The following is a 25,870-nucleotide window of genomic DNA, read 5'->3' on the forward strand; positions in this document are numbered from 1 at the left end:
TTAACCGGCTCCTCAAAAGGAAGATAACAGTCAAAAGCCACCCCCGAGTGTGTGGCAGCAGATTTACTGCTGGCAGACAGACTACCTGTTGTGACTCATTCTTCTGGAGCCGGCTATCAAAGAGTTGTAAAAAGTAAATATTAGTAATTCCTCTTTCTTTAATCATATGCAAATGAGTTTCGATGATATCGTACGATGGGAAAACATACTGCCGGGTTCTTCATCCATTAGTTTATATGGCCTGCTGCCATACAATGATGTATAGTGATATACTATATATGTAGATGAACCTATTTATGATGGTAAGACAACACATACTCTGGTATTTCATAATGAATCGCATTGTTGTATCAGCAGTGCTTCTACGTATGTATGTAACTTCATGTATGTTACTGTGTTCTCTATAGCATTGGTTCTCAACGTGGGGTCCGGGGACCACCAGGGGTCCTTGAGGGGGTTCCAGGGGGTCCCCAGCAAATTGATGAATTGTTAAACTTCAGCATTATTTCATTTATAAGAAGATAACACAATTAGAGAATGTAGAAGAAATGTAGACTATTTGGATCATAGTTTCACTGTTATCTCTCTACCTACAATAGAGATAGTCATAGAATTCTAGACAAAATCATTTCTAACAATAAAAATATTTGGATCAAATGGGGGTCCGTGGCCCTAATGTGGACCACATTAGGGGTCCTTGATATGAAAAAGGTTGAGAATCACTGCTTTAGGAAATAGAGTGACCATATTAGTCCAGTGGTTTACTAGAGGCGTGCCCAAACTCCTTTTTTTCTCTCCCTCTTCCTCTCTCTCCCCAGACTTGAATCCGTCCCGACCTCATGCATAACTCCTCTGTCCCCTAGCAGCTGGGGCCCCTCCGGTGTGCTTCCCACATTAAAAAGCCTTCGATCATGTTCTTCAAGTTCATTTGTGCGGTGGTGACCAGGTCTCTCTTTATCCTCATCTCTCTCATAGGGGTGTGGAGAGTGGTGTGGGTGAAGAAAAATGGACTCTACTGGTTTCTCACCATCCTCTACTTGCCTCTGGTGGCTGAGATGATCCTGACCCTGAGGAGGAGGAGGGGGAAGGACTACAAATGGTATGATCCATTCAAATTCTTATTGAATATATGATTAAGTTGTTGTAAGAGGGATAATGGTTCCAGAAGAGGAAGTGAAGTGAAATGAGTGTATGATTGAAATTCGTTCTAACACAAATACCCTGTGTGTGATTTATCATTCTATTATTATGCAAACAGCTCGTGTGATTTAGGCTTTGATTAAGTAGTTGGAACGGTTTCTACACTGGCAATGGACTTTTCATGAAATAGCCTTCAGTAGCTGACATGAAATGGATTTGGTATATCATTGAGAAAAAGAGAGAATGATGGATGGATGATGGATTTTGCTTTTCTTTCCTTCCAGGTTTTCTCCAGCCATCTTCCTCTTCCTCATCAGCATCATCCCGTCACTATGGATCCTAGAGCTTCACCACCAGGAGAACAAATCCAGCGACTCGAGGGTATCATCCATCTATTCTATTCTATTCTATTCTATTCTATTCTATGATTATGTGACATGTATAGGCTGTAACTGTGTCTACAAATTGAAAATGATTCAATCTTAAGCTTTCTATCTCTCTCTCTCTCTCTCTCTCTCTCTCACTCTCTCTCTCTCTCTCTCTCTCTCTCTAGTGTGACAAACTCGACTCAACCGAAAATATCAAGAGTCTATTCAATCTATGGAAGAATTCAACCAATGGCAGTGAGCCTTACAAGGTAGGCTTGAGGTTAGGCTTTAAGATAATAAATATATATGGATAAAAAATATCTTAAATGTCCTTCAAATCAGAATTGTGTGAAATTCACTTCCAGTTCAGTAATTAAAAATAAAATGCGAATAGAAACAGGAATTTAGCTGCTAATAATAGAGCATGGTCAGTTTCTCAAGACATTGGTTATGACAACCATCTCTGACCAAAAATGATTTGGCAAAAAATTAGTGATGAAAATCCACTTCCTGAATTGAATTGAAAGTTAACTATCTTTAGTTCAAATATATGAAGCTGAGAAGGGGAGCACATGATCAAGGGAATGGTGAAGATAACTTAAAGTTAAAGTTAAAAGAGTTTGAAATATGAAACCATTTTCAGATATTGTGACACGTTCAACTCTGTGGCTGTGGAGAAGAATCAAACTCAAGGGATCAATCAAATATCAAACTATTCTCAAATACACTAGGTTTAAAAGGTTTTTCTCCCCAAAATTAGATATCCACCATGTGAAAAAACACTTACAAAAGGATTAATAGCAGAGAATTGTAACAAATTATAGTTGTTTTTGGTATTGCAGGTAACTTAGTAAGTCCCTGGTTGACAAAATGATAACAGATCCTCTACATTAAAGTGATACTGAATGATGGTAATGTAATCAGGGAATGTTTTTTTTTTTTCCAAAAATAGACATATCGAGTCTAGGTATAGAGTTCCTCATTTTTGCTGAGATGCAACCGAACAGTGGGTTTATTTTTTGCACTTCAGCTTTTCCATGCCCTCTCTTGTCTAGACAGTGGGGCTCTTTTCCTGCGATGTGTTTGGTAATGCCGGTTCACCTCAAAGGGCCTGTTGTAAGGCTGCGGGTGTTTTTTCCCCTTATAACCAAAAGCGTATTCACAGAGCTGGCTGCTTTTTTAATGAAACGGTCCGCCCTCAATAAAAACAATTACAAGCTGAGAACACAAAGTACTTTTTTTTTTTTTTTTTTTTTTTACAGTTCTTGGAAACATGTTTTATGTAATGTAGAGGGGAGCACAAGTACGCTACTCTAGTTAATCAGTCGGGTGCTCAGTCATCAAAAAGTGTGAAATCAAACAAGACGGCACTCCATACATGAAGAGACACTTCAAGTTTTCATTTCACTTGAGTTGAACCCAGGGTGAGGTAAAAACCTTTAGCAAACTATTTTCAACTTTGTCAATGCACGTTCAGAAAGTCCTCACATGGATTCGGATTTTGTGATTTTAAGAAAAAATTGTTTAGTCTATGAGCATTTTTTTTTTTTTTTTTAGTTTTATAGATTATCATTTTAATATGAAAGAAAGCAATTACAATGATTAGGAGTTAAATGAATGGCAGTCCATAAAGCGCCAGCTCCTATTCTCACTCATTTAGGATGGAATACAGCAAAGCATACATTACAAGTGAGAAATAATCAAAATTGTAAACCACTAATAAAAGCATTCAATCAAACCAGCCATTACAAAATGTCACAATGTTCCAGCAACACTTTAAACCAGTGGTTCTCAACGTGGGGTCCGGGGACCACCAGGGGTCCTTGAAGGGGTTCCAGGGGGTCCCCAGCAAATTGATGAATTGTTAAACTTCACCATTTCTTCATTTACAAGAAGTGAACACAATTGAGAATGTAGAATGACTATTTTGATCATATTTTCACTGTTATCTCTCTACCTACAATACAGATAATGATGGAATGAAATCATATTTAACAATAAAAAATATTCTCAGATTTGGGTCCGAGAGACAAAATCTTATCAAATGGGGGTCCATGGCCCTAATGTGGACTAAATTAGGGGTCCTTAATATGAAAGCGGTTGAGAATCACTGCTTTAAACAACCAAGGTGGAATAAGTTTAAACATTAAAGCTGCATGGTACATTTTTTTGTTATCTATGCAGTTTTAGGGGATGTCAATAGTGAAGTTTTTAACAGGATCAAAGAATTTACCTCCTATAAAAGTAATGTGTTGCAACTACAATCATTTTGTAAATGTGAAAGGTCTCCAATGTTACTCATTCAAGTAGTTAGTCAATTTAGTTCCATGAATCAACTTGAATAATCTGACTTTGAACAACAACATCTTCTGTCTATGAGCATTTTTGACCAAATAGTTTTAACCAACAGTATTTTTTTCACCTTCAGGTGTAGTTGAAGAGTGTATATTTGGGTGGAAAAGTCACCTGATTACATGAAGTTTAATCATTAAATATCTCAGTCTCGTTTTGTCAATCGAAATGCGCCCACTATCCCTTAAAAAGTACCGTACTCACCTACTCACTAGGCTTAAAGTGATATTCCCCTTAGTTTCAACATGGGAATTAGTTTTAACATGGGGGTTATTTGGCACTTGACCACCATGAAAACCAGAATATAAAATACTCACCAAGATCAGATGCAGCTGGATGAGTTTGTAGTGTTAGGATTTTTACTTCCCATTCATTTGAATGAAGCCACGAAAATAGACTGAAAACTGACATATAACACGTTGGTGAACAGATTCAACAACAGATCCTGCTGCTGTGATTTTCAACTGACAACAGAATTTTGCCAAATAGCATTTTTATTAATAGAAGAGAACATAGCGGATGAATACCATTTAGGAGAGAGAGTTCCTGTTTGGGAGACCGGATCTATTTTTATTAAATTTTAGTGTAAACCAAGAATAGAAATGCAAAACGATGAAGGACCAAAGACTGCTTTATTGTCTTAAAAGCGGCATCTGTTGTTGAATATTTTCACAAACGTGTTAAATGTAAGTTTTCAGGTTATTTTGTGGCCTCATTCAAATGAATGGGAAGTAAAAATCTGAACGCTACAAACTCATCCAGCTGCATCTGATCTTGGTGAGTATTCTGGTTTTCATGGCAGTTAAGTAAGGGATAATGTACAGTGAGCGGGTCATTATTGTGAAATAAACCCCGACAGGGTGATGCAGGAATTATCCCATTATCCCGCTTATTACACGGCTAAAGAAATCAATAATTTGATGCAAAATATTGATTTAAAAATTATTTTATTGCTTCTGCTACAAAAAATAGTCTGTTCGATTCTACGGTTGGAACTGCGTCCGTAGCCTTCTTACCCTTCTTTACTGGGGACTGTGGGGGAAATTATATTATACCATTCTATTTCTCTATGCATTAAGCACTGCCTTAATCCTCTGTTTCTTGCGGTACTATTCCACTGGCTTGAAACAATGGCTACTGTGTGAAGATGACCTTGGAAAGCCAGACAGTAACTAGTTCTAGCCCGTTTATCTTTGTTGTGCACAGATGCACCCTAATCACATAATGTTTCAAGTATAAGAATGTGTCGGACTTCAGAAAGACAACTCTACTCTCCAAGTCTCTTTTATTACAGAAAACTTCCACCACAGGGACAGTTCAGGCATTAACCATGAATCGAAAGTGTCATGCTCTCCAAATATATTAAAATGAATATTAGAAAAATCTTCCAAGGTATTTTCTGACGGAGTAACGGAAAGCTAACGTTTTTTTTTGCCACAGGGTGTCGCGAATGAGCTGACGTTGTTAGATTTAAATTAACCGTTAAATTTACCGGACTCCTTTCTGCGGATTGATATGATTGGACGTGGTCCTCCAGAGTCTATGATCAGAACTGCGTCCATAGCGATGGTCTGTTATTCATAGCAGCGGTCTGCTATTCAGAAATAACAGACCGTAGAATGCCGTAACTGACCAATCAGAATCGAGTATTCAACAAGCTGAGTAATAAGTGCCAAATAACCCCCATGTTAAAACTAAGTGGAACTATGCTTTAAGTTAAATATTACTGATCCTATTGATGTTTTAAAACACTTGATCCACTTGTGATCCTGTGTAGGACTGATTTCTCATCTCTCCTCAGGGCATAGTAAACCCACTGTCCTCAGTGTGTGCCAACGACTGGATCCTGGCCTTGCACCAGATCCTTCTCATCCTGCTGATCCTGGGTAAATGGCTGCTGCCGGCCGGCGGGGGGCTGACCAGAGACCAGCTCTCCCAGTTGCTGCTCATCTTTGTGGGCACCGCCGCCGATTTACTGGAGTTCACCTCCGAAACCTTGTCTGACGTGAAGTGAGTAAGGTGGGGGGAGGAATGGATGGGAGGGAGGGAAGAATGCTTGAATGAATGAAAGAATGAAGGAGTTCGTTTCTGAAGCTGTGTCTGATATCAAGGTAGCACAGGGGGAGAATGGGAAGATGGAAGAGAGGGAAGTTAATGAATGAATGAATGAATGGATGAATGAATGAATGGATGAATGGATGAATGGATGAATAGATGAATGAATGGATGAATGAATGAATGAATGAATGGATGGATGGAGCCCAAAACCTTGTCTGATGTCTCAGAGGAAAGGAAGAGGGGAGGAAAGCTAATGTGTACAGGGAAAAACAAATGAATAAATCAATGAATGAACAGATGAATTAGGATATTTTCTTCCTTCTGCGTGTGTGTGTGTGTGTGTGTGTGTGTGTGTGTGTGTGTGTGTGTGTGTGTGTGTGTGTGTGTGTGTGACAGGGATAACAGTCCCAGCTTGGTCTACATCATTCTGGCAGTGTGGACTTGGAGCATGCTGCAGTTTCCGCTGCATTTCTCAGGTACAATAAGATAACTGTACTTCCATTGCATGAAATGGAAATTTCCACCCCTGCATTCTGGTATACATTAGACAGAATAAGACAACTACTACATTGGTTTTTATTTCTGTCATAGAATTTGTGCTGAGCACACAGCACATGCTCTTCTCCACCAACACCCTGCTCCACATTCATACAGTTACACACATTAAAGGAATAGTTCATCCAAAAATGAAAATTCTGTCATCATCTACAACACAGGTGAAATTTGTTAGTCCATATAACACACAGGGAGGTTGCCAGCACAACTTGGTAGCAGCCTTCTCCAAAACAACTGAAGTCAATGGGGACCTGTTCTTTAGAGTTCCAAAACAAAAACAGCCAAACAATCACACTGTGAATAGAAAGACCTATACACCATTATTTGTTGCAAATCAATCAGCTGTAGTTCAGATTTGCACTAAATGATGGTGTAAATATACTGTAGGTCTTTTTGGAACTCTAAAGAACTGGTCCCCACTGACTTCAGTTGTTTTGGAGAAGGCTATGGAGTTGTGCTGGCAACCTCCCTGTGTGTTATATGGACAAACTTCACCTGTGTTTCAACTGGCATGAGGGGGAGTAGATGATGACAGAATTTTCATTTTTGGGTGAACTATTCCTTAAAGAGATTTTTGGCCTATACATAATTTGTCTCTTACATACGTGTAGTAATTGGACCCGCAGAGAATATTAGCTCAGACAGCTGTCGGTTGAAATGAGCCGTTGCTAGGCTTCTTGCTGCTAACAATGAGTCCAAATAGGGTTTGTCATGGCTGGTACTGTGACATATTTTTCCTTGGATTTTTAGTTGATGAGTTTGAGTTTCTGTAGGTGGCGCTCTTTTCATTGTCTGTTCAGCCATGGTGACCATCCAGGGAGGAAAATTAACTTTTTTATGTACTAGACACTGTCTTGATTCCCAGGTTCTACCAGCCACTTACCCTTTTTACCAGCCACTTTAAAAAAAATCTACATTAAAGGCTAAATATGATAAAAAATTAAACATAAGCTATCAAGTATGTTGGCAATGACAATGTTTCAAGCATATAATTAGAGCTGAACAAATTTGCTCCTACTTTTTTAAAAATGCGAATGAGAGGTTGAATTTAGGGGCACCGGTGTGAACTAGGGATTCAGCGATTAACCGATGTCACTATTAGCCGCATTTTAAAACATCACGGTTTTCAAACCGCAAGCATTTTAGAAGCTGCGTTATCTCCGACTGCGATTCTGTGCTCTTGAATGCAGCCTCTTTGCACGAGACTGCGCCTGTCAAAATTTCTCAGAGAGAGAATCACTGTTTATGTTTGTGTGGAGGTTACATGAGCTAACAGAGAGCTAATGGTGCCATGCCATTGTTCCGACGGCCCATTATTCCGAAACCCCAATAGTCCGAAAACTCCATGCCTGGCTCCATCCACAACCGTGGCTTCTGACAGCCTTGACCGTAAGCTCGCTCTAACCCTAACCTCAGTGACCCCATGCCTCAACCCAACCACCTCCGGGATAACGGGCTGTCGGACAAATGGTCTTTCGGTCCAATGGGTGGACATTTTTCGGACTATTGGGGTTTTGGAATAATGGGCCGTCGGAACAATGGGCAGTCCCCGGACACAACATCCCAGCTTTTTATCCACCAAAAAGTGCCTTAAATCAGCAGTGTGGGATAAGACTGATATCCAATTTACAAAGCTGCCGACTTAACGCGGCTGCCAATGGCTCAAACACATCTAACTTGCCAAGATATCTTCCAGATCACCGTCCATCCTGCATGATCAAGACAAGGTAAAAGTAAATTGAAACAGGTTTAACTTGGCGGCAAGTTACTTACTGAAACGTAAAGCTGGTAGGGGATTAAATATAAAACTGTCACTCTCAATCAACAAAGTAGCAGTGTTAAGAGTTGGACTTTCATACCCCTTTTCCATCAAATTAGCTCTGGTTCTTGAACCGGTTCTGTTCAGGATTCTTGGAATCTTGGTGCTATCTAGCGAACCAGCCCGCATTTCCACCAGTTTTGAGCGGAACCATTGTAATCAAGGATGCGTCATCAACAGAGGGCATTGCACAATGCACACCGGAAGTAAACAGTAGTAGCAAGATGGCGGATCGCATTGATTACCTGCAAGCTTTTGTTCTGTTCTTACAGATATTTGTTTTTATCCAGAAAACAAGCATGGACCACCTATTAATGATAAAAAGACGTAGACGACTATTTCCGTCCTCTCTTTCCAACCTGTAGAATATGACACGCCCACTGATGTCGTCACGGTTCGCACTTGAAAACCTGCTATTTTTTGGTTCCAGCTGGGAACCAGCTTTTCGGGTTCCGAAATGCTCTGAACAGTTTAAAATTAGGTGCGCAAACTGGAACGGAACTCGTTCCATGTTGGTGGAAAAGGGCTATCCGTGTAACGTAAGCCAACATCAGTAACGGGAGTATTGTAGCGCCCATAATTACGCTACATAGGCCTACTACAAAAAGTACTGGCAATAACGAAAGTTTTGACAACTTTCGCAATTTCATATCAAAACTGTCTTTTTGAAGTAAGGTCAGGTGGTTATGCAAAGAAAGAAAAACATATCAGACATAGTCAGAGAGGCCCGTTACTGTGGGAGCAGAATTTAATACATCCATGGTGGTGGGAACACGCCTTTTAAGGGTGTAACTCAATTGAGGCGTGTGAGCCTCACAAATTTACCAGCAACTGCCCAAAATCACCCGCATGTGGCGGGTGGCGGCTGTTAATTTTCCACCCTGTGACCACCGCTGCTCATGCTAACTACCCTTTTGTCACTGCTGCCAATAATGTGAAACGCATCACTTCTTGTATGCCAGAGGATTTTTCCCAGGAAAGACTTAGAACAGCAAATGTAAAAGCTTTCATGAACTAGCTATAGGTTGGATCATTATTGTGTTATCAATCGGCGATAGAGAGTAGCAAAACAGGCCTTTCTTTATATGAAAATTATGCAGATTTTCACTTTAAAAAACTTAATTTTGTTAGTCTAATCTCCTTTTTCTCCCTATTCCCAACAGTATTGGGCGTTTCCTCAGACGATCTCTCCGAGGCTGGTTCCTCTCTCTTCTCTCGCCTCAGGACTGACATCTGGAGCATCGTGGAGGCTTTGTTCATCCAGGACGGGCCTTTCCTGGTGGTCCGCCTCACCGTCATGGTCTACTTCAACGTGCTCCACCAGATGCTGATCTTCTTCGCCATCAAAAACTTCCTGGTTGTCATTCTCAACATCTACCGGCTCTTTGTCCTCATCTGTGACCGCAAGGCCACCTGAGTTGATCTGTCATTACAGTACAGCAGATTACATCTTAGCAATGTGAACATATGGGTTTAATTTATCGATGTTTGCAAAATTTCAAATTCTCATTTATCTGCACAGATTTTCTTCCTCAAACTTGATTACACATTAAAGGATAAGGCTGGTGTTTTTTAATTCATTGCTTACCATCAACAAATCCTATGAAAATAACAAAATCAACAATGATTTTGTTTTGCCAACAAGTCTCGTCCATGTAGCCGGTGCCCAATGCAGCCATGTCCCAGCAGCCATAGAACTCCATTGTATTAAAAAACTATTAAAAACACATCAAAGAGCCATGCTGTTGCTCTGGGCAACATATTTCATCATTGCGATGCACCGGGCCAGCTGACTTTTTAATACTTAATAAGCCGGCTGTAAACACGTTTGCGATCTCAGGAAAGTAGTTCCGTAGCACCGAAAATAGTCCCCGGCGTCAACGGGACACACGGCTGTTGATAGATACATCGGCTGCTGGGGGATTGAACCTGTGAACCCTCAGTCACGGGACAGGTTTCTCTAACCACTAAGTTACTGAGACATCTCTTGTACAGTTATCTTTGTGAATAAGGCCTGTTATTAAGTGTGCAGGTCAGTTCTACACTCTATGAAAATGACTCCTGATATCGTCTATGATCGCAATGCTGCACTAAGGGCAAGCCGCTCTAACACTGAGCACTCGCCTGCATCGAGATCCCACGTTGGATAGAGTTAATCTGCAGCAAATCATTTGTTTGGGATTGTAAGGATCTGTCTGTTTTGTTGGGGGTTTTTTTTAATCAAAATTGAGCTATCCACATATTCATCTATCTTTGTTAGTTGGTGTTAATTTTTTTAAAGAACATTTCGATAGATAGATAGATAGATAGATAGATAGATAGATGGTCCATCGATTGGTCCTATTGGGGTTAAGTATTTAAGAAGATATTAAATGCTAATAGTTTTGCATGGGATGTCAGTATCACAGAACTGCACTCCACCCAGATAGAACCTTAAAACCCCAAGCTCACAAAATCGTGACCTTGGTATTATAAGGTTCTATCTGACCTTTTTTTGTCAAAACTGAGTTAGTCGCATGAACCTATTCTATGAGTGCCTGTTGACATATGTGTGGTGTTATTTTTTTGAAAATAATGATTTTTGAGTCTGTAATTTCTAAAGCAAAAGGACCCATCTCCATTTAACTCAAGGGATGCTGAAAACTTTGAAGCTCAATATCTCAGAACTATCCTGAAGGCAGATAGAACCTTAAAATTCCAAGCTCACAAAATGTCTTCATATAACTGTCTTTTACTCACTATATTGTGTGTCTTCACTAGTGTGTTTGTCCAATTAATTTTATTGTGATTACATTGCAACTGCAACATTGTTGTTGTTTTTTTATTATTGACAACTAAAAGAAGTGTCAGTCACACTACTAATTCACTTGGAGTGGTCTGTAAATAGTTAATTTTGAGCATAGAGGTGCAGTTTTTCCCTATATAGTGAGAACTCATGTTAAATGTCACATACTGTACTGTTATTCCTGAGTAAAAATAAATCCAATAAATCTTGTAAAAAAAAATAAATAAAAAAAATAGTGATGGTGTTATGGGTGTTTTAACAAAGGTGTGTCACTGCAGTCACAGATGGTCAGAGGTGTCCGTGCGTTGCTTGCAATATGTGGCTGGATTGATGTCCACACCAACTGAGATCCGATAGGAATGCGAGCCAGCCCGCCTCTGAATGTGGATTTTGAGATTAGATCTCAATGCAGCCAAGATCCGATCTGACAGTTAATGCGAGCTGGCGGGATCGGATGCTCCAGGTTGCATTGAGGACAGGTGTAACCACGGCCCATGGTGGAGACGACTGGTAACCTCTGTCTTAAACTAGTTGTATTGTTAGTGCTAATGCAATCTCGGAACCCTTCGTCTATCGGTCTGACGATGATTAGACTCTGGGGGCGACGGCCAATATTTCTGGGTTTCCGGTATAGACAGCGGACATCCGGGCCAAGACTTCCTCTTCCGTGTGCCGGTCATTGTTTACCGTCCGATTAGCAACTTGAGACACGAGAGTCGAACGTGTGGGGTTTCCGGCTACACTGGAAACCCCGAAATATTGGCTGTCACCCCCAGAGTCTAAACGTCATCAGACCGATAGACGATGGGTTCCGAGATTGGTGCTAGCGTTTCTCCAAATTAAGACCATAAAACCCAGTGCTTGCTATCCTCCCTCCTCCTCCCTGGTGTCTTTACTGAAGATGATCAACATGTTGGAAGTGATTTTTCCATCAGCTTTTCACACCTTCCACCATCTACCATTGCCAGAAACTCTGAAAGCTTTAGCTCCGTTTGTGCTGGGAGAACAGCGCCCTCTTCCTGCTTTGTGCCATAAAGCAATCCAGCAGATTTCCCTCCAAATCCGACCTGGCGGCACACTGTGTAGAGGCAGATAGAAGCTGACAATCTCCTCAGCAATGGTCTTGTTTGGTTACATAGTAATTATACTAATGTCTCAATGCCTCTGAAGTTAAAATGCTACACGTAGCACCTTTAAGTCCAGTCCAGTGGTGGAAAGTAACTTAGTACATTTACTCAAGTACTGTACTTAAGTACAATTTTCAGGTACTTGTACTTTACTTGAGTATTTCCATTTTATGCTACTTTGTACTTATACTCCACTACATTTTAGAGGGAAATATTGTACTTTTTACTCCATTACATTTATTTCACAGCTATAGTTACTAGTTACTTTTCAGATCAATATTTTATATTTAAAACATTTGATCATCTTTATAAAATAACTATAAAATAGCATTGTTATAGACTACCCAAAAGTATAGCTAAATTGTTAAGATTAGTTTCACGTTGACAACTTTAAAATGCTGCTTACATGTACAATCAGTATTAATATTCCAATAATTTATGAAAAATATAACTCTCTAAATGGGGCCAGTTTGCATAATGAGTACGTTTACTTTGATACTCTAAGTACATTTTGCTGCCAATACTGTTGCCAATACTACTATGTACTTTTACTTTAGTAAGATTTTGAATGCAGGACTTTTACTTGTAATGGAGTATCTTTACATTGTTGTATTGGTACTTTTACTTAAGTAAAAGATATCAGTACTTCTTCCACCACTGGTCCAAACATACATAATATAGGGTAGAAAATAGAACAAAAGCAAGGCACTCTCATGCAAGGAAACTCTGCATCTCAGTACCTGACATATATAAGCCAAGATGGCATTCCTCATCTTTCTTTATTCTTTTTTTTTTTAGAGCATTTTAGTTGCCAAATTACACATTGTTTGCATATCCCTCTCAGACACACATTTGCAGGACAGCAGGGTTCAGTGTCTTGCTCACGGACACATTGGCTGTTGCAGGCACAGCATCTGTGATGTTCTACTTATGGGACAGTCTCTCCACCAGGCCACCCAAACTTGTAATAGATATCCCACTTGGAAGCAATGTTTGATGTTTGTTTATGGTTGTGAGCTAAATGCAGTGGTGAATCACCCAGAGACACCAGACCAGAGGAGAGGATGTTTACTATCTGTCGCCTCACCCACTTCCTAGGAAATTGCTGGTGAATTAGGCTGGTATTTATTCATTTCATGTCACAACACTATGTTACATTCTCTCTATTCTTTTCTGCATTATGTAGTCTGAAGGGATATCTATTGGTGTCATTGGTTTAGAGCAGAGGTTCTCAACATGGGGTCCGGAGACCACCTGGGGTCCTTGAGGTGGTTCCAGGGGGTCCACAGCAAACTGTTGAATTCTTAAACTTTCATTTTCAAGAAGTTAACACAATTAGAGAATGTCGAAGAATGACTGTTTTGATGATAGTTTCACTGTTCTCTCTCTACCTACAATACAGATAGTCATGGAATTCGGGACAAAATCTTATCTAATAATAGAAATATTCTCAGATTTGGGTCCAAGAGACAAAATCTCATCAAATGGGGGTCTGTGGCCCTAATGTGGACTAAATTAGAGTCCTTGATATGAAAAAGGTTGAGAATCACTGGTTTAGAGACATGTTGACAATTAGCATTGCAGTACTGTACATACTGACGCACATCATACAGGACAGCAGATCCTCTTTGGTCTGAACCATAGTGGAAAAGTTTACTTTAGTGAATTCTTGTATTTGGCTCCATCAGATTCCCACAGCGCAATTACAAGCAAACCAGGGCTTGTAAACAAAAGTCACATGGACTCACAAATAGCTTGTTTATTGGACAGAGTTTTGGTAAACTGTAAACCCACCAGGTTAGGGATTTTGGCGGCAGGGGGGTGTCAGTGAATAAATAGCTCAATATGAGCTATCAGTCCAGACTTCATTTTGTTATGCTAGGTTTTCCAAGCATGACGAACTGCTCACCATCACGTCAACATTCATCTGCTTATACCCATAAAGCCTTGTGTTTTGGGGTGGTTTCCTGTAGTTAGTTTGGATTATGTTCTCACTCCCAACAAACCGCACCACAGCTCTCTTAGAAGCGGACTGAGACTTGCATTTACTTGCATTACTGGATCCAAATTTGAACTTTAAGAAACATGTTAAAAAAAATAGTTAAAACCATAAAGTACAACTTAGCAAATTTTAGACATATTAGAAACTGCATTAGATGTTGGGGGCAGGCCGGTGAAACAGCCAGAAGACCTCTTGAGTCCTTATACAAACAAACTCTAAAAGCTCTGGACAAAAAGCCAATGCATTTCCATCACTGTAGGGTACTTGGCCCCTCCTCCACTACGTGACTTTGTGTATACTCGCTCAGTGGATTCTATTAGATCCTCCAGAATATCCTCTATACGAAATTGTACCATACCATTTTGCCGCACTGCATTTGGGAAATCAGCTTTCTCTGTAAAAGCCACAAATCAGTGGAACACCCTGCCTGACGATATGAAGAGCTGCAGCTCTATCAGCACTTTCAAAACCAACTTAAAAAGTCTGTCAAAAGCTGCTCAGCTCTGTACTCACTGACTTTGATATTCTATCTTATGGTCTTCATGACTTACATTTGTGATGTGCTTTTGTGTGTTGTTTTGTATTTCGTGTTTTGTGTGTTTTTTTTGGTATAACTGTTGTATGTTGTTTTTACTCTGTACTGTTTGTTATTGTGCTGTTTCCTTGCTTTGACCTGCCAAGGGACTACAGATGTGAATTAGCTTGCTGGTACGGTGCATCAAATGGTGACATTTATGTTTGAACTGTACATTGTCCCTTTGAAATCAATAAATAAATAAATAAATAAATAAATAAATACATACATTTTCAGGTGTCTCAGTGCGCTTATTTGGTACTGTCAGAGTTCGTTCTCACCTGGCCAAATGTACCAAACTACAAAAGAAAACGCTACAGACTTCAAGTAGACCGCTCTGAACATGCCTGGTGTGAACGTGCACTAACATAGTAGTGCAGTACATGCCTGCTGACACAAACGGCACAGGACAACAGGACCTCACACTCAGTGCAAAGGGACAGCATGACAGTTTTGTTGTATTTTTATATATATGTGATTTGCTTTTGTGGATTTTCCACACAAGTGTCCAAAGGACAGGTCAGATCTGACTCTCATGGGACTAAAATATTAGTTTAGAAAAATGTCAATGGGTATCTTCAAAAGAATTGCAAGTTGAATTGCATTCATTTTGCTCTCTGATTGGTTCTCTTGGGAAGTTTTTTGGTTATCCTTGTTCCTATCTGTCTCTGTTTTATCTCTGTTACTCTCCCTCTTTGTCGTCCTGAGAGAAAGAGAGAGAGAGAGAGAGAGAGAGCGCTATTCCCCTCATGGAGTGTCTGCACTTTTAGTTTTAACCTAAATGGAATACCAGATGGAGGTCTACTGCATCAGGAAAATTTAGATAATGTCAGGTAAGTTGTCAATGACATAAAACTATACTATGTTGACTTTCAAATACTTTCCTATTATTGTATAAACTTCCACTGATTGCATGGTCCTGCATGTGGCAATACAAACAGTGTGTGGACCATCTAACACCTTAGTAGATTGCAAATAGTGTTTCACCCCATTCTACAAAACACATGAGGTGGTAGGCCTACACTGTGGGGACTCAAAATAATGGCACGGCTGTAATGGCATGTTTTGTCCACAGGGAGGAGGCATCTAACATCAAAAAGAGGAAAGAGGGAAAAGGAAGGATGGTTCACTTTCTGACTGCACTTTGCTGGCTAGATTGCATTGGTTTAGTTGCATGGAATAAACAACATCAGCAAGAGTAATTGTTTAATTGGGTCAGTTCAGTTCACTTTTATCATCCACAAGGGAAATTCAGCTTGCAGCAAGGCACAATAAAACACAGTGACAACACAGATACAATACAAATACAAAGAGATTGAAAAAATGGATTAAAAGGATAAATTGACGTGCAAGGAGAGAGCAAAGAGATATAGCGCAAAATGCAAAATATTTAGTGCACATATGGATAAAGGAATGTTTGTATCTTTGGCACTTTGCCCTTGGGAGGCTGAACCAGAGGGAAAACAGAGAGGAAGGTCTAGATTGAAAGAAAGGATTTTATCAATAATTAATCAATTTATAAATTGCCAGACATCTCTACTCATACCCCAATATGCAATAATCATTCATTTTTACCATCACAAACCGATCAGGTTTTCACCATCTGGAAGGAAAAGGGGTTAGCTTTTATTGGGGACTTGTATATTAACAATAATTTTACATCTTTCTCTCAACTGAGGGACAAATATGATTTGCCTCTTTCACATATGTTTTGGTACTTTCAAATCAGACATTATGTAAGAGAATAAATGTCAAATTTTAAGTCTATTCCAAATAGCCATCCATTTTATAGGCTACTCCTGCTCCCCCCAGACTTTAAACATCTGATTTCCCAATTTGTTAAACTCTTCACTCCTTTGGTAAATACAAACCATCTTAAACAGGCCTGGGCTAAAGAGCTTGGTAACAGTGTATCAGACGGGATCTGGGAAGAGGGACTAAAACTTATCCACTGTTGCTCTATCAATGCTAGAAATAGGCTCATCCAATTCAAGGTGATGCATAGACTCCACTATTCCAAAGTCCATCTACACAGATTTGATCCATCTAGGTCTCCCATCTGTGATCGATGTAATTTAGAAAAGGGAACCCTTTCACATCTTTTCTGGTCTTGTCCTGTGCTGCATGGTTTTTGGTTGAAGATATTTGATTTTTTTCCCCCAAAGTTTATAAAAAGGTCATCCAGCCAGACCAAGACTTGGTTATATTTGGCTGCTCAGACTCCATCTTGACCTTCTCCAAGAATGAGCAAAAACCATTGATGTTGGGAATGGTGGTAGCCAAAAAACTGATTTCACTAGAATGGAAATCTTCTTCTTCACCCCGTTTCCAAAAATGGCTGCAGGAAATAATTTCAATTATCAATATGGAAAAAATATGTGACAGAAAACCACAAAAAAAACACAGAAAAACGATTCTCAGAGATCTGGGGACCATTTCTAGACCACTATCCTCTTGGGATAGTTGGGCCATATATTATCTTTATAATTATTTACTACACTATAATATAGTACAACTCTACCATATACATGATATCTATTAGATTGTTTCTCTTTGAGACTATTATGAATATGTCAGATGGCATTTCGGTATGTGGTGGGGCATTACATGTTATGATGTATAAGATAATAGAGTTTTATATTGTACTTGACCACATTAGATATATTTGGGCACGAGACATGAAAGGCACGATGACATTTTTGTATATACACAGACCACTGGTCTGTGCGTAGATTGTTTTTTTTATTTATCTGCAAATTGTAAATGCCTATTTAGAATCCATAATTTGATTTGTTAGTCCATGTTACACCCTTTTCTTATTATATTTTTTTTTTATTTATACATATATTTTTTCTTTTCTTTTTTCTTGTACCGTCATGTCTTTTTTCTTTTCTTACACGTCTGTATGTCTATTGTTAAACCGCAAAATAAAATATATAAAATAAATAAATAAATAATGAATCAATAATGTAAGTAGCAGGTCCAGAAAATGTCACAGATCAGAGCCTATTTTCTCCTCTGGCTTTGGGAGGAGGTGGATCCAGACAAAAAATATTTGTTTAAATCTCCAAGATCACAGAATAATGTAATATACACATAGAGCGTTGCATATGAGAATTCTATTTTAGGGTAGATTGTCCCTTTAAAGTCATCCATACTGACAGCTTTCCTGGTCTTGTAGGTTCAGTCAAACTAATATTTCCAGTTGGATTCCAAACTTTGCATGCTTCTTTCCCTGTTTTGTTAGCTGAATAGGATTTGTCATAGGACTTGCCAACGTGGCTAGTAGAATAGACAAATTTACCAGCCACAGCAAAAATTCACCAGCATTTGGCCAGTGACGAGTTAATTTTCCACCCTGTATTCCATGCCACTGATAACCCACAATAACAGTGAAGGAAATCTGTTCAGCCCACCTAAGATTTAGGCTGGATTTAATCAGCCAGACACAGGATTGTCCCATGTAAAACAGGTTTTGATGCATTATGTAATGTCCGAATGAGGGGAAAACATCCTTACTTACGCAATGCTATTATGAAAACAGCCGAGCGGTAAGGGCACAGGGCAACACGCACAGGTACTCTGAGTGCGTGTTTGTGTGTGTGTAGCACAAATACTGTAATGTCCTCCTCTCCTAGACTGAAAAAGGAAGCTTAAGGCAGGAGACAAAGATCGAGTTGGCAATAACATCAATGAATACTGGAGGGAGAATTTATGCATTTCATCCTAATTTTTCCTGGAAGAGACAATCGTTTTGAATGGCAGCTTTATTATGCAACTGTTGACCAGATATTGTTCAGATGACAAAGATTGAGAGACAATATAGAGCATTTTAGTGCGCTTTTTTCTTTGTGCATTGGTAGCAATGATAGCGATGATTATAAGTACTGTATATAAATCCTAGTGCTTCACAGGTAGCCTACACCAGTGATTCTCAACCTTTGTCATATCAAGAACCCCTAATTTAGTACACATTAGGGCCACGGACCCCCATTTCATAAGATTTGTAAGATATATATGTATTGTTAGATATGATTTTGTCCAGAATTCCATGACTATCTGTATTATAGGTAGAGAGATAACAGTAAAACTATGAGGAAAATAGTCACTCTTCTACATTCTCTAACTTCTAGTAAATGAAATAATGGTGAAGTTTAATAATTCATCAATTTGCTGGGGACCCCCTGGAACCCACTCAAGGACCCCTGGTGGTCCCCAAACCTCACGTTGAGAACCACTGGCCTACACATCCTTCCAAGAAGGGCCCACGAATGAGAAGAACAATGAAAACAGTTGTGAGTCTACATTTTGGTCTGTAGACCTTTCTCAAGACATACAAGGTAAAACCTAAAGGTCTGCAGACCAAAACATTGACTGATAGAGGCATAATAGTTGAAATAAGTTATGTGCCTTGTCTTTCAGTGGTGATGATGTGCCTTCCTGACACAGTTATGTTTCCTTTAAATAGTCATAGGTAAAGCCACAGCTGTGCAGTTGCATGTTACAAGCTTACAAGAGTCTGTGAATTGTGACTCTCATATCTCTCATATCGCTGTTGTCATGTGAAAACTTCAACTCCAGTTTTGGTGATTTTTCTGTTTTAACATCAGTTGAAGCATTACAGGGTCCTCTATAGGTTGAGAAAATTCCTACAACCATTGGGCTTAGGAAAACCTTGCAAAACCCAGTATAGTTGGACTCAAAAATGCATGGTCACCAAGCTAAAAACAAAGCTACAAAGCTTTTCAAAGCCCCATGCAGAGTTTGAAGTGCCATTGACTTCAACTTTGCTTTCTAGACGACAGAAGTGCCATTGAGTATTAAAGTGTCAAAGCTTGACACATCATCTGATGATTCCTCTCTCTCTCTCTCTCTCTCTCCCTATCTCCCTCTCTGTCTCTTTATTTCTGTCTTTCCTTGTTGCCGTCGGAGGAAAGCTATCTGGGTCTGACTCATGGAAATTCAAAATGGCTTCATGAATAGCTCTGTCATTTAGCAGGACAACAGTAACTGTATCTAGCAATGTCCCCGTTGCAATGGTTATAACCTCCCTCCACTCTCTCTCTCTCTCTCTCTCCTCTGTCACTTTTGGCTCTGCTCTTTTTGGTCTGTCTTTTCTATCGTTTCCTGTCTTCTCTCTCTGTCTGTTCTACTGTTTTTTTCTTCTTCTTTTTGTTTATATAGCTTATCATTTCTCTGTCTTCTCTCTCTTTCTCACTACTTCTCAAATACTGAAAGACAAATACTGGATACCATCTGCACTGGCTTTGTGAACTGGCTTTGTGTAGATGTTACTGTGGTCCTGTGTAGTTCAAATGCTAGAGCAAGGCACTACCTACACTGATGGCACTGTAAGGTGTATTGGATAAAAGCATCCACCAACTGCCATATGTTCCATTGTATTACCTCTACTCCCTTTGTCAAGTTCTTAAGTCACTATCAGCCCTCTTGAGGCCTATTCTACTCTTAACAATGTTGTGTAAATGGGACAGTTGATGACATTTAATTTCCTCCAAATGAATCAAAGTTTCAACCAGAGCTGCACAATTGATCATAGATAATCGTACATCACTATTTTTCCATGATTCATAATTGTGTGAATTCTGTGATATTGAAGGGTTTTAATTCCCCTGAAAGTCCTAGTGTGGTATATCAAGCGCGCCCATTACTGTACATGGGACCAATCACAGCCTTTGAGCGGGCACCATGTGACCAAAATGAAAGTTAAGATGGAGATGGCAGAAAAACCTTATGCTGAATCCAAAAGTATGAAGTTGACTGAAGTGCGCAGCATGAATGAGTTACCATGGGCTGTGAGACTGCATAAAAGGGCTAATGGGATGGGACTGTCACTTTTTATATCATCATATCTGTTGTACAATGAATTGTGGGAAATCTCACTAGTAAAGTCAGTGAGCGAACTATCTAGAAGTCTGCATAGAGCCCCCCCAAACGTCCGCATGAGGGCTCTTATGGACCTGTAGAATTTAAGGGACAGCCCTAACCCTTCCTGGACTTCACAGGAGCATGTCGCAAAGTCCGCAAGTCAGCACGTCCATGAAAGTCCAGGTTTTTGGATTCAACAATTTGGAAAAAAAAATAGCGATGAGCAAAGTGGAAAAGAATGGATCGGCCCAACTTTGGAGAGGAAAATCTCCCGTGTATGAACGGGAAAACACTTAAGTACCTAAAAGTGGATCATCATCTGTCATTTGGAGGTATTTGGGTTTGAAACCAGATAACAAACAAGTACTTAGGGTTGTAGCTGCACCCCAAGATAGATAGATGCGATAGAGTGAAAACAAGACTTTCTACCTGCTGCTAAAAACTAGAAAAAGTGAAAATATATTCAAAAGTTTAAAAGTGCAAATTCAAAAGTGCAATAAAATAATTTTGTTTCCTCAAACCAAGGCTAAAAATTTTATAAAAATATTTAGCAAAATTGGGATAAGCTTTTTTATAAACATTGAACAAAAAGTTCGGAACTTTGTGTTTGGTAGATTATTTCTCTGTTGTAACAATGCTTCTTGGCAATACATTTTATACCGTTGGAAAGCCAGTTTATTTCCCTTTTAAATGGTGCCCCATTTGTAAGGAACATGCATTTGTGGGATGAGCAGCACAGCTGAGTATGTGGGTTGCGCTCATGAAAAATTTGCCAAATCTTCTCTGCCAATGCCAAACAGCTTATTCTGCTGTTGCTATTGACTCTTGTTTTGAGCTTCTGGTACCCCCAGGTGCTGACAATCAGGTACCTGATTGGCACCTGCACTGGAACCTGAACATGTGGAGGAACGTTATGTTCAGCGATGAGTCCAGATTCTGCCTACGGAAGTTGGATCGTAGGGTCAAAGTGTGGAGAAGACGGGGAGAACGCTATGCTGATCGCTGCACCGATAGAGTAACACCTTTTGGTAGAGGCAGTGTGATGGTGTGGGGCGGCATCTCCATCACTGGAAAAACGAGGCTTGTCATCATTGGAGGCGATCTCAATGCAGAGAGATATCGAGATGAGATTCTGCAACCAGTGGCGATCCCATATCTCCACAGTCTGGGACCGAACTCCATCCTCCAAGATGACAACGCTCGCCCCCACAGAGCGGGGTTTATCAGAAACTACCTCCAGAATTTGGGAGTAGAGAGAATGGAATGGCCTGCCAACAGTCCTGACCTCAACCCAATTGAACACTTATGGGATCAGCTCGGGCGTGCTGTTCGTGCTAGAGTGACCAACACAACCACGTTGGCTGACTTGCGACAAATCCTGGTTGAGGAGTGGAATGCCATCCCACAGCAGTGTGTGACCAGGCTGGTGACCAGCATGAGGAGGAGGTGCCAGGCTGTTGTGGCTGTGTATGGTTCTTCCACACGCTACTGAGGCTCCTGACGGTTTGTTAAATGAATAAATTGTAAAATTGCCAATATGTCTTGTTTCTTCCTTGTTACTGATAGACTTCAATCATCCAATCCACCAAACAACACCAAATAAGAGTCAATAGCAACAGCAGAATAAGCTGTTTGGCATTGGTAGAGAAGATTTGGCAAATTTTACATGAGCGCAACCCACATACTCAGCTGTGCTGCTCATCCCACAAATGCATGTTCCTTACAAATGAGGCACCATTTAAAAGGGAAATAAACAGGCTTTCCAACGGTATAAAATGTATTGCCAAGAAGCATTGTTACAACAGAGAAATAATCTACCAAACACAAAGTTCCGAACTTTTTGTTCGATGTTTATATCTATATATTATTATTATTTTTTTTTTTTTGGCCATTTTGACTAGTTGACAGCAAAGAGAGACAGGAAAGGTTGGGAGAAAGGTGCGACAAAGGTCCCGGTCCGGATCCGAAGACCTCTTAGACCAGTGGATTTGTTGGATAGGAAAAACTACTATACAAATGTATTATCATGTGTAATTTTTCAGATTTTTCTCAAGTTTTTGCTTTTAACTTGGCGATATATTGAATAATTTTCAGCCTCTATAGGCTTCCTCTGATAATCAAATGAAATGACCTGAAAATCATTTTTTTGTGTAAACTGTTCACCACTCTGCATAGGCAGCCTGAGATGGGGGTTGTGAGTAGGCATTGCTTAGTTTTAAGGGGTCACGAGCCAAAAAGTTTGAGAACCAACATGGAAACATAGTCAGTGCGGCCCTTGATGGTAGGTATGTAAGAAGATATCCAAAATGTGCTCTGGCCCCTGCCCCCTACTGTACATTAGCTCCCTCCTGAAGGTCCCTCCTATACTATGTTTACATGATTAAAGGTAAAGTAGCCATGATAAAAGATGTACCATATGAAAAACAAAAAACGTTTTACCCTTTTCCAAAAATTTTTACATTTGTACATAATCCGTAGGCTATGAATGTTTCCAAATGTGAAGTAGGGTGGGCTGGAAAAGAGCACGTAGCTGGATGAATAAAGGTTAGAAGAAGGTTAGAAACAATAATAGGAGCTTTGACAGTGTGCATAAACCCCTTCCATGCAACCTCCAGTCCTGTAGTGGAAGAGCAGTGGGTCTTAGCTCAAGTGCGTCAACACAGTAGCTGCAGTGTATGTCTATCCCAGGAATAAAGAGAGCTGTCAGATCAGCTGCTGTCAGAGAGGAAGGTAGGTAATTAGATTATAGTCTCTGAGAGCAGGTCACTGGAACACAACAACACAACAGGAGACCAGCTGACTCACCTGATTAGATTAGGCCTCAGTTCGATGAATGAAGGAGAGGGCGCAAGCAAGCGTCCGTTTAGGAAAGAATACAGTCCATCTATCCCAGCGAGCATTTGAAGGATGGCGACATGCAGGAGGTGGCCAAATCCAACCATTTAGGTTTACATTATGTAATTATATGCACATCACGTAGGTGCAAGGCTATCAGTAAACTGTGTCAATGAAAGAAGGAGTAACACCTGCACACTCGCTCCATGCCGCAAAAGTTTAATAGTGACAACGTTTCGATCCTACTTGGATCTTCGTCAGGTCAAAATGTTTGAAAAATGGAAACCACACCCATATTTATACATCATGCACACCCACAGGCTGACAAGCTCTATGATGGCAGGTGTGGTTTGATCTAGCTGACTTTTTATAGCAGGGTGTTAAGACCCAATTTCTTACATGAATTTAAGATTTCTTCTTTTCCTCTAATTTAATACAATATTTTTGAACGTAGGTGATGTAGATTTTGATGTATGGGATGTTGTATTCGATATTATGTTTATGCTTATATATAAGACATACAGTACATGTATGTTTGAGATTTTTGAAGTATGGCTTTTGTACTACTGTTTTTTCTCTATGTATCTGTTTTCTATGTACTTTATTGAATTGTTAATTATTTTTGGAGGTTTATCACCCTGGGCGGTTTGGATGGTTTACCACACCTGCCATCATAGAGCTTGTCAGCCTATGGGTGTGCATGATGTATAAATATGGGTGTGGTTTCCATTTTTCAAACATTTTGACCTGAGGAAGATCCAAGTAGGATCGAAACGTTGTCACTATTAAACTTTTGTGGCATGGAGCAAGGCGTTACTCCTTCTTTCATTGTCAAAAATTCATATTAAAACAGCTTTGGAAACTGTTTTGAACTGATATCAGAAAGATATAAAAACGATAAACGTAGCAGCTATGGACAACTATGGACGTCGGTGTTATACATACACAGATTTTCAAATTGGTGGTTTGTTGTTTTGAGACTCTTGTCATGTCATGCCATGGAAGACCAATTGTTTTGGAGCTACTGCATTTCTAGCAGTGAAAGTTGACATGATCTCCCCTGTTTGTTTCATTGTTTCCATTCAAAACTTGTGCAATTTGAAAAATACATGGCCGTCCATCTTAAAATAGGAGTCTCCTCGGCTGGCTCTTAGCGGCTCCTAAGCACAGAGAGGAAAGCGGGGAGATAATCTGATTAGTTTAATGTTACACTGACTTAAAACACTGGGTCATGTGCCACAGATTACTCTGTGGCTGTAAAAAAACGCTGCAGGTGACAACAACAACAGGATCACCACAGGTTTAGACAGGTAGGAAAGTGTCCCAGGACAGTAGATGAGTTTAGGGAGGAGGAAAAAAACAGAAGATGCAGACGATGTGGACGTGTGGAACTTGTTTTTATATAATACTTAATAATGGTACGGGTTTGTCTCTGACTGATGACCTTCGCATGTCATCCCTTCCTCTTGCTATCCTACTGTTGGGAGCGTATCTATGTTCCCAGGGTCCTATGTTCCCAGGGTCCTATGTTCCCCAGATTTATATGGCACATAATGGGAACATGACAAAGGGTCCTATGTTCCCAGGGTCCTATGTTCCCCAGTTCTACATATGTGCTCTCCCAGGGTCCTATGTTCTCAGGGTCCTATGTTTAAACCTAACCCTAACCCTAACCCAAACCCTAACTAACCATATTAAGCGAATACAGAGCTGGGGAACATCTTTTTCAGGTTCCCATTATGTGCTATATAGAGCTGGGGAACATAGGACCCTGGTAACATAGGACCTTGGGAACATAGGACCCTAGGAACATAGGACCCTGGGAGAGCACATATGTAGAACTGGGGAACATAGGACCCTTTGTCATGTTCTCATTATGTGCCATATAAATCTAGGGAACATAGGACCCTAGGAACATAGGACCCTGGGAACATAGGATCCTGGGAACATAGGACCCTTTGTCATGTTCTCATTATGTGCCATATAAATCTAGGGAACATAGAACCCTAGGAACATAGGACCCTGGGAACATAGGACCCTGGGAACATAGGATCCTGGGAACATAGGACCCTTTGTCATGTTTCCATTATGTGCCATATAAATCTAAGGAACATAGGACCCTAGGAACGTATGACCCTGGCAACATAGGAATGACTCCCTACTCCCTACTGTTCCTAATCTCTGAACAAACAAATTCCATGGTAATAGCGGTGACATCAGCTGTACTGTGCAAGTGATGCATTTGATGTAAATGATGCATGTGACAAACTGAAGTTCCGCAAGGAATTGACGCACTTTGGAGGGAACTGGTGGCACCTTCAGTTTGCTCTGATCTGTATTTGCTGAGTGCGGCTAATCCTCTCTCTCAT

The 25,870-nt window shown here is 40.1% G+C and overlaps 1 protein-coding gene across 1 annotated transcript; it reads left to right on the forward strand.

Annotated features, from left to right (window-relative positions):
* The first annotated feature begins 876 nt into the window (after positions 1 to 876).
* tmem26b (transmembrane protein 26b) lies at positions 877 to 11,266 on the forward strand. The gene is made up of 6 exons (XM_071539492.1): positions 877 to 1,099; positions 1,425 to 1,521; positions 1,694 to 1,777; positions 5,662 to 5,870; positions 6,315 to 6,394; positions 9,456 to 11,266. Exons 1-6 carry the CDS (start codon positions 912 to 914, stop codon positions 9,707 to 9,709), a joined length of 912 nt encoding a protein of 303 aa, XP_071395593.1. The 5' UTR covers positions 877 to 911; the 3' UTR covers positions 9,710 to 11,266.
* The last annotated feature ends 14,604 nt before the right edge of the window (positions 11,267 to 25,870 follow it).

This window comes from Centroberyx affinis, unplaced genomic scaffold (assembly GCF_046629955.1).
Source record: "Centroberyx affinis isolate AG114_WGS23_722 - 3 ecotype Tasmania unplaced genomic scaffold, CSIRO-AGI_Caff_v1 ptg003462l_1, whole genome shotgun sequence".
Lineage (NCBI taxonomy): Eukaryota > Metazoa > Chordata > Actinopteri > Beryciformes > Berycidae > Centroberyx > Centroberyx affinis.

Excerpts from the sequence above, each read along its gene's own strand:
- tmem26b (XM_071539492.1), top strand. The coding sequence starts at position 912 with ATGTTCTTCAAGTTCATTTGTGCGGTGGTGACCAGGTCTCTCTTTATC. Across the intron at positions 1,522-1,693 it reads ACAAATCCAGCGACTCGAGG|TGTGACAAACTCGACTCAAC; the intron begins GTATCATCCATC and ends CTCTCTCTCTAG. Across the intron at positions 6,395-9,455 it reads GTTTCCGCTGCATTTCTCAG|TATTGGGCGTTTCCTCAGAC; the intron begins GTACAATAAGAT and ends TATTCCCAACAG.